Below are 15,489 nucleotides of genomic sequence, written 5' to 3'. Positions count from 1 at the left end.
ATTGCTAGGCAGTGTGTATGGGGGTGTTTTCTGCCCTCGTTACTGCCCTGTGGGGGTGGGGTGCAGTGCAGGGAGGGGGAGCTGGGACTGTGAGTGGGAAGGGGTAGGGACTGAGGTATCCATGCTGTCATTGTCACCCCTGGCCATCCTTCTGCCCAGAGCCTGGCTGCAACCCACATTCCTGCAGAGAGGCTATGGGTCTCCCGGGTGGAACTGGTGAGCATGACAGTCACTGAGCTCTCACAGGGCTAAGGGCCTTTGGGGACGGAACCCATGGGGACCCCGGGGTTCTGCTGAGACCTTTCCTGCACTAGCCGGTACCCCTGTGTCTTTGGAAAGCCACTCCCCTTCTCTGCTGCTGGCTCAGCTTCTCTGGCCCTCCCCTCATGCCTATCTCTGCATCTGTTGGGAGAGGGAATTGAACACTGTGATTTTTCAGGCCTAATTTAGACTTAGAATTGAGATCTGGTGTGGGGATGTATGTGGTGGGACTACCAGCCAAAGATGAGCAAGCACCAACAGTCTACCTGCTACACACGTTCCTTGTACACCTCCTTACCGGATTCTCACGACAGCTCTAGGAAGCATACATTATTATTGTCACTATTTAGCCAGATATAGGCTCAGAGAGGTTATGTAACTTGCCCAAAGACACCCAGCAAATAAGTAGAGCTTGAGTTGAACCCAAGACAGTCTGAGCCTAAAGCTGGGCTCCCAGCCCAGCTCACATTGTCTCTGGTCACCAGGACAGTGGAGCCCCAGTCTGGCTAATTAGGGGAAGGAAGCTGGGGCAGAATTAATTACACTTGATTTTGTTCTAGCTTTTGCGGCATGATTAGCGGGGCACAGGGTGCTGGGCGCCCGGCCCCCAGCGGCTGACCTAATTTATGTGTCTGAATGCTTCTGCACCTCTCCCTGTATTTCCCTTCCCCCAGTCTCTATCTTTAGCCCTCTGTGTGGCTTTGACAATGCCACTCGACCTCTCTGGGCATCAACAGTTTCCTCAGCGTCTGTCTCCAGGAGGAGGCCGAGGCTTCAGTTCAGTAATTGTGGAGACATTAACATAACCGGCAGTCAACCATTCCTTAGCGGGTGCCCTGCTGGTCCTTTTCGTAGTCCTGCCTTCTCTTCCCAGCACCTCAAGATTCTTGCTCTTCGAATCTCACTTCATAGATGGAACCAAGAGACCAGACTCTGCACTGCCCTGTCTCTCTAGAAGGTTGGGGGTGGAGGAAGGAGGCGGGAGAAGGAGGTAGAGAGGGCCCCTTGGGACTTTCTGTTGGCTCTGAGTAAGGGAGGTGTCTCAGAGCCAGTGACTGTTGTGGACTGATGGGGCGTGTCTGGCATGAGGCCTCACCTGGCCTGGTCCTGGTGGGGGAGTCGAGGGAGATGGGGTAGCCTGGAGGAGGAAGCCTTCTGTCCAGGCACTGGGGAGCTCGACAACTCCCAGCTGCTGTGACATGGAGGAAGGGGCCTGTGGGTGAACAAGCAGCTGACTCGGGGAGGCTGCTTACCATAGGGCCAGGTTCCCTACATCCCTGGGCAGGGGTGTGGCATGGGTGTCTCTGAGGACTGAGGCTATGGGTCAGTTCCAAATGAATGTCATAAGGATGGAGGAGCATCGTACCTGATCACGTGCCTGGGACTTTGTGCCATCCCAGGAGGGTGCATTCGTGTGAGTCTAGAGAGGCCGGCTCCAGGCGTGAGGGGCCTGTGGAGTCTGTGAGGATGATGTGGGCTGTGAAGTAGTCACTCACTAAGGCCAAGCTTGAGAGCAGGTGGGGCTGCAAGCACAGGTAGGTGCTGAGCACTGGGGTGGGTGTCAGGCTGGGCAAATAGAGCTGGGCCACACCCTGGGTCCTGGCTGAGCATAGTATGGCCTGGAGCACTTGGGCAGAGGGACCCTGGATGAGGGTAGTGCTCATGCTTTGGTTGTAGACCAGCCTGAGGACAATAACCCCTGGGGGGCATGATGATGGTGGCCTGATACCCAGGTCCCCAGTGGCAGAAAGGAGGAAGTTCTACTGGCTGTCTGCCTTGAGTTGACCATGGCAGGAAACAAGTGAGGGATACTTGTGCTCATGGTATATGCTGGACCAGGGGATGGTGCCATAGGGCGTGAGTGTGAAAAGGATCAGATTCAAATTGTGATGTTTGTGTTCAAGGGGAACAGGCAACACAACAACTAAGAGGACCATGTGACCTAGGGAACTTGTGTGTGTACGAGGTAGACCGATTGGCCCATGGAGGTGAGTGAGCCTTGACACACATGGTCCTGAGCCCACTGCAGCCTTTGTGGAGCAGCTGTATAGGAAGTGGGGACAGGAGTGAGCCATTTGTTTATGTCCCCTAAGGGGTGTACACAGTTGGGGTGTGCTTGATGCACAAGTATGTGCTGGCATACATTGTTGATAAGCTCTACTGGGCATGTGCATTGGGGTCTGCCTTTAACTGGGCCCATTGGGCTCTTTGTCTGCTGAGGAATATATGTGAAAGAGTGTGTATACAGGTGAGTGTGTGTGTGTGTGAGTGTGTTGAGCTGTTTTTGTGCACAAGTGTATGTGTATGTACTGGGGTATGTGTGTGCATGTGTGTATGTATAAGTGTGTCTGCTGGAGGGGATATATATATCCACTGGGATGTGTGTGAATATATATATATATAATGTCTGCTAGGGTGTATGTAGTTGGTGTGTGTGTGTGTGTGAGCCATGGAGGTGTGCTGGGGTGTGTAGTTTGTACATGCACATGTCAGCTGTGTCTCTCTCAGTTGCTGTGTGTACGTGCTGGGGCATGGGTGCCTGCAGGCTGTAGTCTGTAGTCTGCCTCTGGAGAGCCTCAGGGACAGACAGAGAGGAAAATGGGGTTCAGGGTACCAGGCGTCAGTTTTTTAAGGGCGCAACAGACAGCTGGGCTAACGCAGACGCCGTTCAGGAGTGGGTGAGACGCTGTCTGTGGTCCGCCCCTCGGTTTGTAACATTTGGGCTTTAGCCACTGCTGGTTGAAGGTTGTCACCTTCCATCCCTTCTGCCTTCCCCCTGGGAGTGAGCTACCAGCATCCCCAGTATTCCTGCAGGCTTCATCATCCTGAGACCCCCCCCCAGGGATGACAGGACTATCAGCTACCCTCTTCACCTTGTCCAGGCAGCTATTCTGGAGGAAGGGCGTCTGGTGGAGGCATGTTTGGGAAATCACTGAGGTTGCTTCTCCCCAGCAGCCTCTGATGAGTGTGAGGCTAAATTGAGATGTGAGAATTTTCTGTCCCTAAGCATTCTCACCTCCCCTTCTCCCCAGGCCTGCCTGCTTCGGCCTTCCCCCCACCCCCCACCCCGCTCCATCCCTGCTGTCCTCTGAGCCTTCACCATCTCCCTCTCCCACACTCTCCAGCCCTGTTGGGGAGCTGCAGCTCCTGGGCCTTAGCTATGGAGAATATGGTTGTCATGGCAACCGTTGTCATGTCAATGGCTACTGAGCCAGGATGAATAGTATCTAGGTGAGTGCTACCTGAGTGGAGGCTGATGGGTTCAGGAGAGGCTATATGCTCCTTTCTGAGCTCAGAGCTGCATGGAATCCCTCACTTCTCTCTGTGCCCCCAAAGGCATGCTGCCTTCAATGGCTGCCTCTAGGTGAGTGTGTGTGTTGGTGCATGTCTGTGTCTCTGGCTGTGTAACTTGTAGGGTCTCTGTGGCTTTGGAGCTGTTTCTGGGTTTATGCAAGCCCTTCTAAGAAAGTATTGGTGGCTGGTATGTTATGTTGGCCACCAAGGAATCTTGAGTCCCCCATTATGGCTCTTGTGTTCACTCTTGTTTGGGGGTCCCTAGAATGACAGGTCTCTTAGAATGTTCCTTCCCATCCCGCCTTGAAGGAAAGAAAGACAGAGATCCCTGCTTAGTCCCCATCCTGCTGTGACATCAGGCTTCTGGCTGGACAACTAGTGGGACAGACATCCAAGCCCCCAAGGGACTCTATCTTATAGAAGCTGTGGCTCCTGCAGCCCCAGGACCTGGGGAGTGTGTGTTGGGCAGAGATGAGAGCTGGCAGATGATGATGGGTTTGCTCTGAGCTCCTGGGATGTCTACAAAGGAGGAAGACCCAGTGATTAGTCACGGGGGCAATTATACTAATTGTTCCACCCCGTGACTCACTGGTAGAAAGTAAATACTGATTAATTCATTACTTCCAGACGTGTGTGTGTGTGTGTGTGTGTGTGTGTGTGTGTGTGTGTGTTATATGAGGGGTATCTCCTGGCTCCCTGCCCTGGCTGGGTTGGCTAGGGCTCTGGAGCAGGTGCTGGTGGCTGGGGGCAGGAAGCCAGGACTAAGATCCTCTCTTTGGCTCTGCATGAACTCTAGAAGGGCCCATGAGCGGCAGGGGTGTGAGATGCCGAGTGCAAAGTGCCCTGCCAATTTAATTCCTCCCCTGCTCACACAGCTTCCATGGCTCTCCACTGCCAGCTGGGGCAGATGCCCAGGCACTACCTGATCCCTGGGATCAGCTTTCATTCTCCTGTGTAATTGCTCCAGAAAATGATTGACTTCTAAAAGAAACCCACCCCCTGGCTAGACACCTGGCCCTCTGTGACCAGCCTGGTGACTTCTCAGCCCCACCTCCAGCCATCCCAACTCCCATGCTGCCCCAGGAATTAAATATGTCTCCTAACTCCAACTCCGTCCTGAGCCTATCTACTTGGTACCAGGAATCTTGCTAGACATGCAGCCCCTCCTCACGGAGCTGGTGATAGGGAGAGCCCTTCCACATCAGTGCTTCAAAGCAAAACTGTTCCTGAGCATCAGGCAGCATCATGACTTGGGAGCGTGGGATGATTCTCAAAAGCAGTGACACTGGGGGGGGGGGGAGTTGGAAGGGTGTTGCAGGCAGAGAGACCAGCAAGATTGAGAAGTAACGGGGGGGGGCAGGGTATGGGGAGGTGACGCTGCAGGGCTGCAGGGGCCAGCCCAGGAGGGGCGACTGCATTGACCAACCCCAGGGCGTGTTCAGTTTCCCTTGCCTGGGTGCCTTTTTCTCTGGATTCCAGTTGTAAGATGTAAATGCTCCAGGCAGAGCTCTGGGAGTGGGGACCATGGCCAGGGTACACAGCACATCAAGGCCATTTAGGGAATCTACATACCTGTCTTTAAGGTTCTTACTGCTGGCTCCAACTATGGGCTTTTTTTGTTTTGTTTTTCTGTAGCTTTGGAGCCTGTCCTGGAACTTGACCTGTAGACCAGGCTGGCCTCAGACTCACAGATCCACCTGTCTCTGGCTCTGCCTCTGTTGGGTTTAAAGGCAGTGTGCTGCAGCCACCACCACTCGGGGCCCCAAATATGGGCTTATAAGGAGAGGGTACAGTTAGAGCTGGGAGTGCCAGCTCCAGTCTTCCTAGATTCTGACTCTGAAGGGGCCTTAGGCCTGAGGACCTTGGGAGAAGCCTGCTGGCCCCCTGGAAGTAGAAGTATGAAGGAACCTGTGCTGACCGGGGCCTGCATATACTGTGGACAGGCCAGGCAGGAGCTCACTTTCTGCTAGGGGAAGAGCTGGGGCTGGCTCAGTATGGGAAGCCTTCTCTCCCTTGCCCTACCTATTCTAGAACTTCTCTCCTGGGCCTCAAGCCTCTTCAGCACCCACGCCTGTCTACCTTCCTGCCTTTGGCAATTTGGGGTACCATTTGGAACCCAAACCTCATTTCACTCCCGGCCCTCTGGGCAGTAGAGCCTCAATTTTCTTGTCTGTGAGTTGGGCTGGTGCCTGCCGCCTTCCCAGTCTATCTTGAGGACCCAGTGGGATCTTGTCTGTGGGCACTGTTCACACAGAGGTGACAGTGGACCTGCGCTGAGTCTGCCGTGTGCCAAGATATTCTAAGATATTGTGATTACTAAATGCACAAACCTGAAGCACAAATGGGACGAATAACCTGTCCCATCTGCAAGCAACCTGTCTTGGTTTCAAACTCAGCATTGTGTACTCCGAGCCCATCCTGTGTCAGGGTTCCCATTGCTGGGGGATGGATGAAGCAGCCAGTGGTGCCTAGTGCCAGCTGGCTGGTAAGGGAGAGCACTGCTACTGTGGCCTTGGGTAGGTGGGAAGTGGCCATCCGCTCACACCCAGCTCTCTGTAGCACATATGGGTCACTCTGCCTGTGAGTGTGCCTATACCAGCCGACACTTTGGATGCCTAGTCCTGTACCTGTCTGTACCCTCCCAGGCTCAACGCTGGCGCAGCGAGAACTTTGAGAGGCCGGTGGACCTTGAGGGCTCAGGGGACGACGACTTGTTTCCTGATGATGAACTGGATGACCTCTACTCAGGGTCGGGCTCCGGCTGTAAGTAATCCCCAGGTCTCCCTGACTGTCTTTGGCATCTAGCACCAGCCCAGAGGTCTTTAAGGCTACTTGAGTGAGTCTTGTCACTGTTTGGTGGTCAAGACCTCAAGAAGGAAGAGGGCAGAGCATCCTTCTGGGAGGGAGGAGGCTAGGGAAGACTTCAGAGCTCAGGACTCTTGTCCCTGTGTCTGTGTGTACACCCTGCTGTGCCTCCTGCCCTCTGGCTTGTTGGAGACACCCACTCAGTGACTCAGTGTTCCCAACTCTGCACTCATTATATACAGTCGGCCATGGGACATGCTCAGCACGAATGACTTTCTGACCCAGTCTGGAGCAGGTGGCCCCTTGGGTTCATCAGGGCCAAGCTCAGGGTGAGGGTAGGGCTACAGAAGGGCTTCAGGGACCTGGGATTGGGTTTGTGACTCTGTTGTGGGGAAGGCCAGTCAGCTGTGGGTCGGTCAGGGTGAGGGGTAGATCCAGCAGCTCTGCCCCAGCCTTGGTGGCCAGGCAGCTGTTGACTTCTGACCCCTTACATCCTTGTCTTCATCTTCCTATGTGCCGAGGAGGTGGGGACAGGAAGTCAGTGAGGACAGCAAGGTGCTGAGATGGGCCCAGTCAGGGGATGGGTGTGTGGTGAGATTGTACGGGGCTCGTACTCCTGAACTGGCAGCTCCAGCTCTGCCTCTTGCTGCTTCCTCACTAGCCTGGTGCCCTCCTCTAAAGTGTCCCTTCCCTGCTCTCACTCTCTCCACCTGCTCAGCCCTCAATGACCCTACCAAACCCCCTCTCCTCACATCTCCTCACTCTCTCATCTCTCCCCCTCCAAGTCCCTTATCTTATCCTTCCTGAATCATTTATGTGACCTGGGAAATATCCCGTAAGAAGGCCTCATCCCCTCTGGTTCTCTGCTGTATGTCTGGGAGGTGGGGTGACTCCGGGTCCCTACTCCCTTGAGTGTGTGGGGGGCATGTCCTTGGCTCTGGCCCTTCCCAAGAGGCCAGGCCTTGTTTTTTTGTAACCCTGAGTGGATTTCCAGACAGAGGCTTAAGTCACCAGGTGCTAGGACTCAGAGTGGGCTGGCAGAGTCAGGGCAGGCTGCCTGAAAGTGGAGGCCCTCTCAAGGATTTTGGCTAGCTTATCTGGTCAAACCACCTCCTTTCTCTCCTGTCTTCCTGGGGAAATAGGTTAGGGAGGGATGTACTGCTGGGAAGGCAATGCTGCCTGGGGAGCTGGCGGTGAGGAGTGCCCACTCCCCAGGGCTCTCCCTCTCCCCACCCCCCAGACTTTGAGCAGGAGTCTGGCCTGGAGACAGCCATGCGGTTCGTCCCCGACATGGCCCTGGCTGCACCCACTGCGCCTGCCGTGCTACCCACGACAGATATTCAGCCCGTGGATACCCCATTTGAGGGGCTCCTTTCTGAGCACCCCAGCCCGGAACCAGTTACCAGTCCCCCGCTGGTAACAGAGGTGACAGAAGTCCAGGAAGAGCCCAGCCAGAGAGCCACCACTATTTCCATCACCACTTCTACCACCGCTGCCACCACTACAGGGGCCCCTACTATGGCCACAGCACCTGCCACAGCAGCAACCACTGCCGCTGGCACTCCCGCAGTACCCCCTGCCACGGCCACCACTGCTGATGTAAGGACCACCAGCATACAGGGGCTGCTGCCTCTTCCCCTGACCACGGCTGCCACAGCCCAGGCCACTACCCCAGCAGTGCCCTCACCACCAACTACTGTGGCTGTCTTGGACACGGAGGCCCCAACACCTAGGCTGGTCAGCACAGCTACCTCGAGGCCACGGGCCCTTCCTCGGCCAGTCACCACCCAGGAGCCTGATATTGCTGAGAGGAGTACCCTGCCACTGGGGACCACCGCTCCTGGACCCACGGAGGTGGCTCAGGTGAGGACAGTGAGAGAGGGTGTTAGTGCAGAGTGGAGAGAGGTGGGCTGGGCAGGGACCAGGAAGTGCCAGGGGTGAGCCAGGCAAGGTGGGTTTGGTGTATGTGTTGGGTGTGAGCCTCTGGATGGGGTTGGGGGAGGTCAGAGAGCCAGGGCAGGTGGGGTGTGGCTACTACTGAGCCAAGACACCAATAGGAGAGGAGTAGGTGGATTTGTTGGGGTGGAGGTAGGGAATGGTGGGTGGGCCTGGCTGGGAGTTCAGATCAAGAGCAGTATTAAAAGACTGTCAGGCTTGCCAGGGCATGCTGGCACATACCTTTTTCCTAGTACTCTGGAGGCAGAGGTGGGCAGAGCTCTGTGAGTTGGAGACTAGTCTGGTGTACAGAGCAGCTCCAGCCAGAACTACACAGTGAGACACTGTATCAAACAAAACAAAACAAAAACAAAAGAATAAAAAAGAGGTTATCATCCTGGATTTAAACCCTCTGCCATCTTTTTTCTTTTTATTCTTGAGACATTAGCTGGTGACTGGTTCTTTCTATGCCTTCTTTATCTGTGAGGGAAAGACCCGCTAAGGTAGTGGGCATGGTGACACCACCCATAATCCTAGCTCTGGGGAGGCTGAAGCAGGATTGCTACAAATTGCAACTCTAGCACTGGGTAGCCTGGACTACCCAGTAAGACTGTTTCAAAGACAGAGACAGAAAGACAGAGAGGGAGGCCTGTCATTGTTTGCAAATGGCATTTCTGACACTTGACTGTTCTTAGAATCCTGGAACAGTAAACGAACCAGCTGCTCAGCTGTTGTCACTGTCATTTTCGCCATGGTTGTTGTCATCCTCATGGGCCTGAGGGTAACTGAGTGGATGTTGTGGGGGAGCACCTGGCTGCCAGGTGCATGGCACTTTCCCTGACTACTTCTGCCACCCCCACACCCTTCCATCATGGTGCTGTGATCACCTCTTTTCACAGGTGAGGCAGAGGAAGGCATTTTTTCTAGGTTCCTCAGGTGGTAATTGAATCAGGGTTCAAATTCTGGCTGGGAGCTCCAGAAGCTGGGGCTCCTGAAGCTGGGGCTTCTGAACCTGGGGGATCCAGAAGCTGGGGGCTCTTGAAGATGGGGACTCCTGAAGCTGGGGGCTCCTGAACCTGGGGTCTCTTGAACCTGGGGACTCCTGAAGCTGGGGGCTCCAGAAGCTTCGGGCTCCTGAAGTTGGTCAGGCCCCAGGGCCAGGGTTAGGCTGGGAAGGGCAGAGGGACTGAAGGGAGAAGCAGGATCAAGGTCACTGTGGGAGGGAGACACTAGGGGACTGCAACCTGGCCCAGGCAGGTGCACCATGAATGTGTGTAGGAAGCCCGGTGTGGTAGCACATGTCTGTGATTCCAGAACCTGGGAGATGGAGGCAGGAGGATTAGAAGTTTAAAGTTATCCTTCCTTATGTAGCCAGTTCTAGGTAAGCCTGGGCTACATGAAACCTTGGCTGGAAAACCAGTATGTGTGCACCAGGCTGGAAAGGGGACGTGGTGACTCTGGAGAGCCACATAGCACCCTGCCATCAACCTCATAGTCACCCTAGGGCTATGGAGTTACCCTTGGAGCCTGGCAGTCCCTATCAGGCACCAGCTAGCACCATAGGACACAGGCCCAGGCCCTTCCTTCAGAGAGGGGGCCTCACCGGAAGGGGAAACAATAGCAGGCTGTGGAGCCCAGAACCAAAAGCAGGTGTAGCCCTGTGTGGGACCTGTGCTTGCCAGATTCAGGCCCACCCTGGTCATACTCTCATGAAGTAGCTGTGTGGCCCTCCCCCGCCCCCCCCCTGCCCCCAGCAACTCCCATAGCCCAACTTCTTTGCCTCAGTTCCCAGTAGCTCTCACCTCTGCAGTGGGGAGCTGTACACTGCTGGTCACAGGGTTAGTTTGGGCAGCTCACAGTCCACAGGTTTGCTCATGGACTGCCTTCCAGGTTAAGGGACCTACTTCTGTGTGGAAAGAGAATCAGGCTTAGCAGGCCCCAGACAACTCCTGCTCCTGGACAGGAATTGACCAAGGATTGTTGTAAGGCAGCTGGAGAGGAAGTCATGGGGACAGGATGAGGACAGGATGCGGCCAGTCTGACAACAGTGATTGAAAGCACAGACTCTGGAGTCAGATAGGTCTAGATTTGAGTTTTGTTTCCACCATCTATTTACTGTGTGTCCTTGAGAAAGTCACATAACCTCTCTGGGCCTGTTTACCACTCTACAAATTGAGGGTACTAGCCCCTTCTGAGTGCTGGCCCCATCTGGTGGAAGTGTGGTGTAGACTTGTGTGTTTGACTTCCTAGGAGTACTTGATCTTAACCCCAGGTTAACCCCACCCTTTCTGCAGACCCCGACTCCTGAGTCCCTTCTGACTACCATCCAGGATGAGCCAGAGGTGCCAGTGAGTGGGGGACCCAGTGGGGACTTCGAGCTGCAAGAAGAGACCACACAGCCTGACACAGCCAATGAAGTGGTGGCTGTGGGAGGAGCCGCAGCCAAGCCCTCACCTCCGCCAGGGACACTGCCCAAGGATGCCCGCCCAGGCCCTGGCCTCCACGACAACACCATCGACTCCGGCAGCTCGGCTGCCCAGCTGCCTCAGAAGAGCATCCTAGAGCGGAAGGAGGTGCTCGTAGGTGAGGCCAGGCCCCAGGCCTGGGGCAGGCAGGGTGCGGGGTTGCTGGGAAGGGAGAGCAGGGGCTTTATCCCAGGACCTCTCCTCCCATTCCTCTCTCCATCTTCCTTCTCCCCAGTAGAGTCTGTTCTTCTCTCTCTCTAGAACTTTCTTTATGCCCGCTGACCCTTCCATAGACTCTGACTTTGGACCCCTGCTTTTTGGGTTACCCCAATTGACCCTGTGGGACCTTTTTTTTGACTGGGTGCTAATCTCTGACCTTTGACCCAACTTGACCCAAGCTTACCCTAGTGGGCTCTAGACCGGCTCGCCTACTAAGGTTCCCATCTGCTCATGGAGGCAGTGGGAGACTGTGCTAGCAGTGTTGGGGGAGGAATCTTTCCTTGCTAATGATTCTAAGGGATCGTCTGACAGCCCATGATGCTCCACGCTGACCAGGACCAGGGCACCTGCCTCCCTCCTAGGGATGGTGCGACCAGTCAGTGTATTGAAAGGAGACGGTGACAGCAGTTAGCATCAGTACTGTCCTCTCTGACCTCAGACCCTGCTCACAGTCACACCCTAGCCTGCTCACACCCAGCTCGCTCAGCTGCCTCTGGGGGCTTTGACCTCTGTCTCTTTCTCCACAGCTGTGATCGTAGGTGGGGTGGTGGGCGCCCTCTTCGCTGCCTTCCTGGTCACACTGCTCATCTACCGCATGAAGAAGAAGGACGAGGGCAGCTACACCTTGGAGGAGCCCAAGCAGGCGAGCGTCACGTACCAGAAGCCTGACAAGCAGGAGGAGTTTTATGCTTAGCAGAGCCACAGTGCCTCCTGCAGCCACCTTGCCCAGTCCCTGGCCCCTACAACAGCCCAGGTCTGGGCCTGGGGAGGAGCCTGGCCCTGCTTCCTTCTGCCCAGGCTGCTAGCATAACACAGATGGTCCTAAGGAACAGGGGCACTACCATCTGCCCCAGACTGTGCCCTTATGAGCTCTTCTCTAGTCCCACTCCCTCCAGCCTGGGGCTTCAGGGTCTTGTGTCCCATGGACAAGAGGAAGGAAGCCCCAGGTTGCTGGTAGAAACAGGGGCAGGGCCAGGGCTAAGATGGCCCACAGTGCTTGCTGGTGTCCTCTTCTTGCTACAGAGGCCACCATGCTGGCTTCCCGGACCAAGACATGGCACATCTAGCCCCCTAAATCAAAATCGTCCAGATGCTGCAGCCTTGAGCTGCTGTCCCAAGGTCTTTCTGGGCATGAGGGTGTCCTTTGTCACCAGCCTGAGCTTGTCACTGTCCCCTCTCCCCTGCCCAATGCACATGTCCCCAGGCTGCACCTCTTTCTGCATTGCCTCCCAGGGAAAGGGCTTCCTCAGTGCACAGGGCAGCCAGTGGTGAGGGAGGCCACTCTGGTGTCCCTCCTGAGAGGGAATGCCACATAGCCTCTGTCAACCACTGCTATCCATCTGTTACCTGTTCACACAGGAGACAAAACCATACCCAGTCTCGACCACCCAGCCAGTGAAACATCACACACATGCACCTCCTTCACACAGTGCTGAGACACCCTGATGCTTCTGCCATGCAGGCCACTGTCGTCATCACCAGTGGTTATCATGCCACCTTCTTCCCACTCTGTCTCTTTACACACATACTTTGGTCCTGAACCTGGCTCCTCTAACGATCTGGGTCACTGAGGAAGGCAGGGCCAAGTTGTAGACATCAGCCCATATTGGGTCCCCAGAGTCACCCTATTCCACTTGGTCCCCACCATGACACCTACACCAGCCGCACTGACACTGATCCCAGCTGACATCAGACACAATCCCACACAGATGCAGTCTCTGTGGCTCACAGAGAGGGAGGTTTGGGGCTAGCCTCCACCAGCCAAGTCTGAAGAAAGAAGCCTTGATGCCCCAAGCCAGGCTGAAGGCTGGGAAGGGAGCTAGGATCTCCCGGGACCAAGGAGCTGTGTGGGTTGTCCCTGGTCTCCACGTATCTCCTTTCTGTTCTGAGCCAGGAGCTGTCTCTGCCTCCCAGGACACATGTCTCCAAAGTGCCTGTGAGGGTGGGCCTCCGCCCAGGCCCTCTGTGTCCCCTGCCCTGGCCTGGTGAGGCCAACCTCAGGCCTACGCACCCTGGGTCCTCCCTATGGGCATAACTGACCAGGCAACTTGTCAGTTCTGGCTACAACTGGAAGAACCCACAGCCTAGCAGGCTCATCCTAATGCCGTAGGCCCTGAGAACAGTTGATGGGGACAGGGGTGTCACAGGCCCCAAGTCTACCTTCCTGTCTTTGTTGCCCTTAGAAGTGGAGTTGTTTCAGAGATATTTTAAATGTCGGGACCACCATTCTCTTTCAGGGAAGGGGGTGTGCTGTGAGAGCTCTCAGCACCAAAGGGGCGGGGCTTAGGTTATGATTGGCCAGCACCCCACACCCCCATCTCTCACACATGTCCCAGGTTCAGTCAGGTGACCACCTGTTATTTCTGTTTCCTTTTTACGATTCCTTGACAGCAGACTTGGGCAGAAAGAGGACCCACATCTGGGCAACGGAGGCAGGCGTCCCACGGTCAGGCTCTGCTCTGTCTTCCAGACCCCATGACTCCCTTGATGGGGCCCAGACTCTGAGGAGGTGGGAGGGGTGAGAGGAGTCCTAGGCTCCTGAGACCTGGAGGAGGGAGCTTGGCCAAGGTCTTCTCTGAAACAGGAGAGCTGGGTAGAGAGCAGAGGAAAGCCGGTGCCCCAGCCCCTACCCCTTGTTCCCTGGTGGGCTGCTCTCCTGGGGACTGGAGCTTTGGTGGGGAGGCTTGGGAACTGGGGGAGGCAGCCTCCAGATGCTCAGCCCATGGGGACACCAGGACCAGGGCAGGAAATCCCAGCTTCTGTGTTGGGTTAGAGCCCACTTCTCACATCTCAGGGTGGCTCTGGCCTTGGGGCTATGGGTTTGGCCTCCTGGTGCCAGCACTTTTCTGTGTCCTCAGCATTTGAGAGAAGAGGCTATGGGCCTTGTGTTTGGGGCCCAAGCCCCAAAGCCAATGTCTAGGCTTTATGCCCATGAAATTTGACCTGAAGGTTAACGGTGTGAGCAGCCCAGATGCACTGGGCCAGCATGATGAGGCCAGGACGATTTAAGAGAGCTCAGTTCAGAGGGTGAACTGAGGCTCTTCTAGTGCAATGTAGGTGCAGGGTCCCCACCCCGCCCCAGAAACAGTGCGGTACATGCAGAGCCTACCCAAATGACTCCAGAGACACCCCTGTGCTTCTGGGCAGGTGCTCAGGACACCAGCATGCCTGGAAGCATAGTGCATTCTGAATGAGAGGAGTTGATGTGTCTCGGACCTCTCCAGGCCCTGGTTTCCCAAGAGAGCAAGATATGCTGGGGCCAGAGAGCTGCAAAGCGAGGCTTCATCTCTCTTGGGAGCCAGACTAGGGACTCTATGTGCAAGGTTGATCACTTTTGATTGCCAGAGGCATATGGGTGACAGCTAGGACTGGCTGGCTGAGCATACCTGCAGCAAGAGCTTAGGATGCTGGGGCCAGACGCCCTGGGCTTGGCTTAGCCATCCACCAAGCCTCCAGGCTGGGGCTTCTGCAGAGAGCAGAGCCAGCATCGCTTTCGGGGCAGGGGTGGGTGAATGCCTAGGCTATCCTTGCTTTCCCCTGGGATGTGCCTCCCTAGCCTTGGTGTCTGTAAATAGAAGCCCACACTGTACAAATTTACAGAGGTGCCCAAACTGGGCATCACCTGGAGTCACCATCTGAGGGGCTGGTGGCCTGTCCTCCCCCAGGTGCCCTCCAGGCGCCTGGGTGTGCCTGGTCCCAGTGTGGTGAATGCATGTAAATACTTTTTGTAGACAGTGTGGCTCCAGAGAGCCCCCTGAGACAGTGCCCCCCCACTGGTTCATCCTCTCTCCTGTACAGAGCCCTTCCTGCCCCCCCACCCCCCGGGCAACTAGGAACGGGGTTTCCTCCCCTCCCCGGGTTCCTCCTACCCCTTTCTTTCCCTATAACTTGTTTATTAACCATCCCTGTCCTGAGTTCATGGCCAAAACTTAAATAAGAAATGGAGGAGAGACAGTTGGATAAAGATACCAAGGCCCTGTCCACCCCACCATGGGTGCTCACCCACCCCTGCCTTGGGAAGGATGTGGCTTGCTTTGTTTTGTTTTTTGTTTGTTTTGTTTTGTTTTTAACATTTCCCTGTGCTGTGCCCATTTATAAGAGGAAATAAAACTAAGCTGAAAAGATGCAGTGTGGTCCACATGTGAGATGAAGATGGGGTCACTTGGGAGGGACAGTCATGTTCACCTTGTCCTTAGCCCCTGTCCCTTTGGGGAGATGGTGAATTACGCTGGTGGGGCAATGGATTAGTGTCATGATGGGAGCTTTGTGGTGAAAGCTGTGGTTCGTTGAATGCAGGGGAAATGGCGACGATGAGTGTGGTTGTGTGTGTGGGTGTGTGTGACTGTGGTTGGGTGGGGGTTGTGGTTCACCCCCAGGGGAGACTCCAACTTCAGACTGCTAAGAGAATCTTGGCCTATAGGATATGGAAACCAGAGCCATGCAGACTGTGCCTTTGGGGGCTGATATGCTCATTTCCCAGCCTCTGGCTCTACGCAAGCCCTTGTGCTCT

General features: G+C 55.4%; 1 protein-coding gene across 1 annotated transcript in view; it reads left to right on the top strand.

The window, feature by feature from the left end:
- Sdc3 (syndecan 3) overlaps positions 1-11,789 on the top strand; it is a 29,283-nt gene extending 17,494 nt beyond the window's left edge. Inside the window, exons 2-5 of the mRNA XM_027399462.2 lie at positions 6,201-6,318; positions 7,601-8,223; positions 10,590-10,878; positions 11,507-11,789. Of these exons, the coding sequence (XP_027255263.1) occupies positions 6,201-6,318; positions 7,601-8,223; positions 10,590-10,878; positions 11,507-11,673 (1,197 nt within the window). The 3' untranslated portion in view covers positions 11,674-11,789. The remainder of the gene's footprint in view (positions 1-6,200; positions 6,319-7,600; positions 8,224-10,589; positions 10,879-11,506) is intronic.
- Positions 11,790-15,489: the final 3,700 nt, after the last annotated feature.

This window comes from Cricetulus griseus, chromosome 2 (assembly GCF_003668045.3).
Source record: "Cricetulus griseus strain 17A/GY chromosome 2, alternate assembly CriGri-PICRH-1.0, whole genome shotgun sequence".
Lineage (NCBI taxonomy): Eukaryota > Metazoa > Chordata > Mammalia > Rodentia > Cricetidae > Cricetulus > Cricetulus griseus.
The sequence above is the reverse complement of the archived record's forward strand: the minus strand, read 5'-3'. Positions and strand labels throughout refer to the sequence as shown.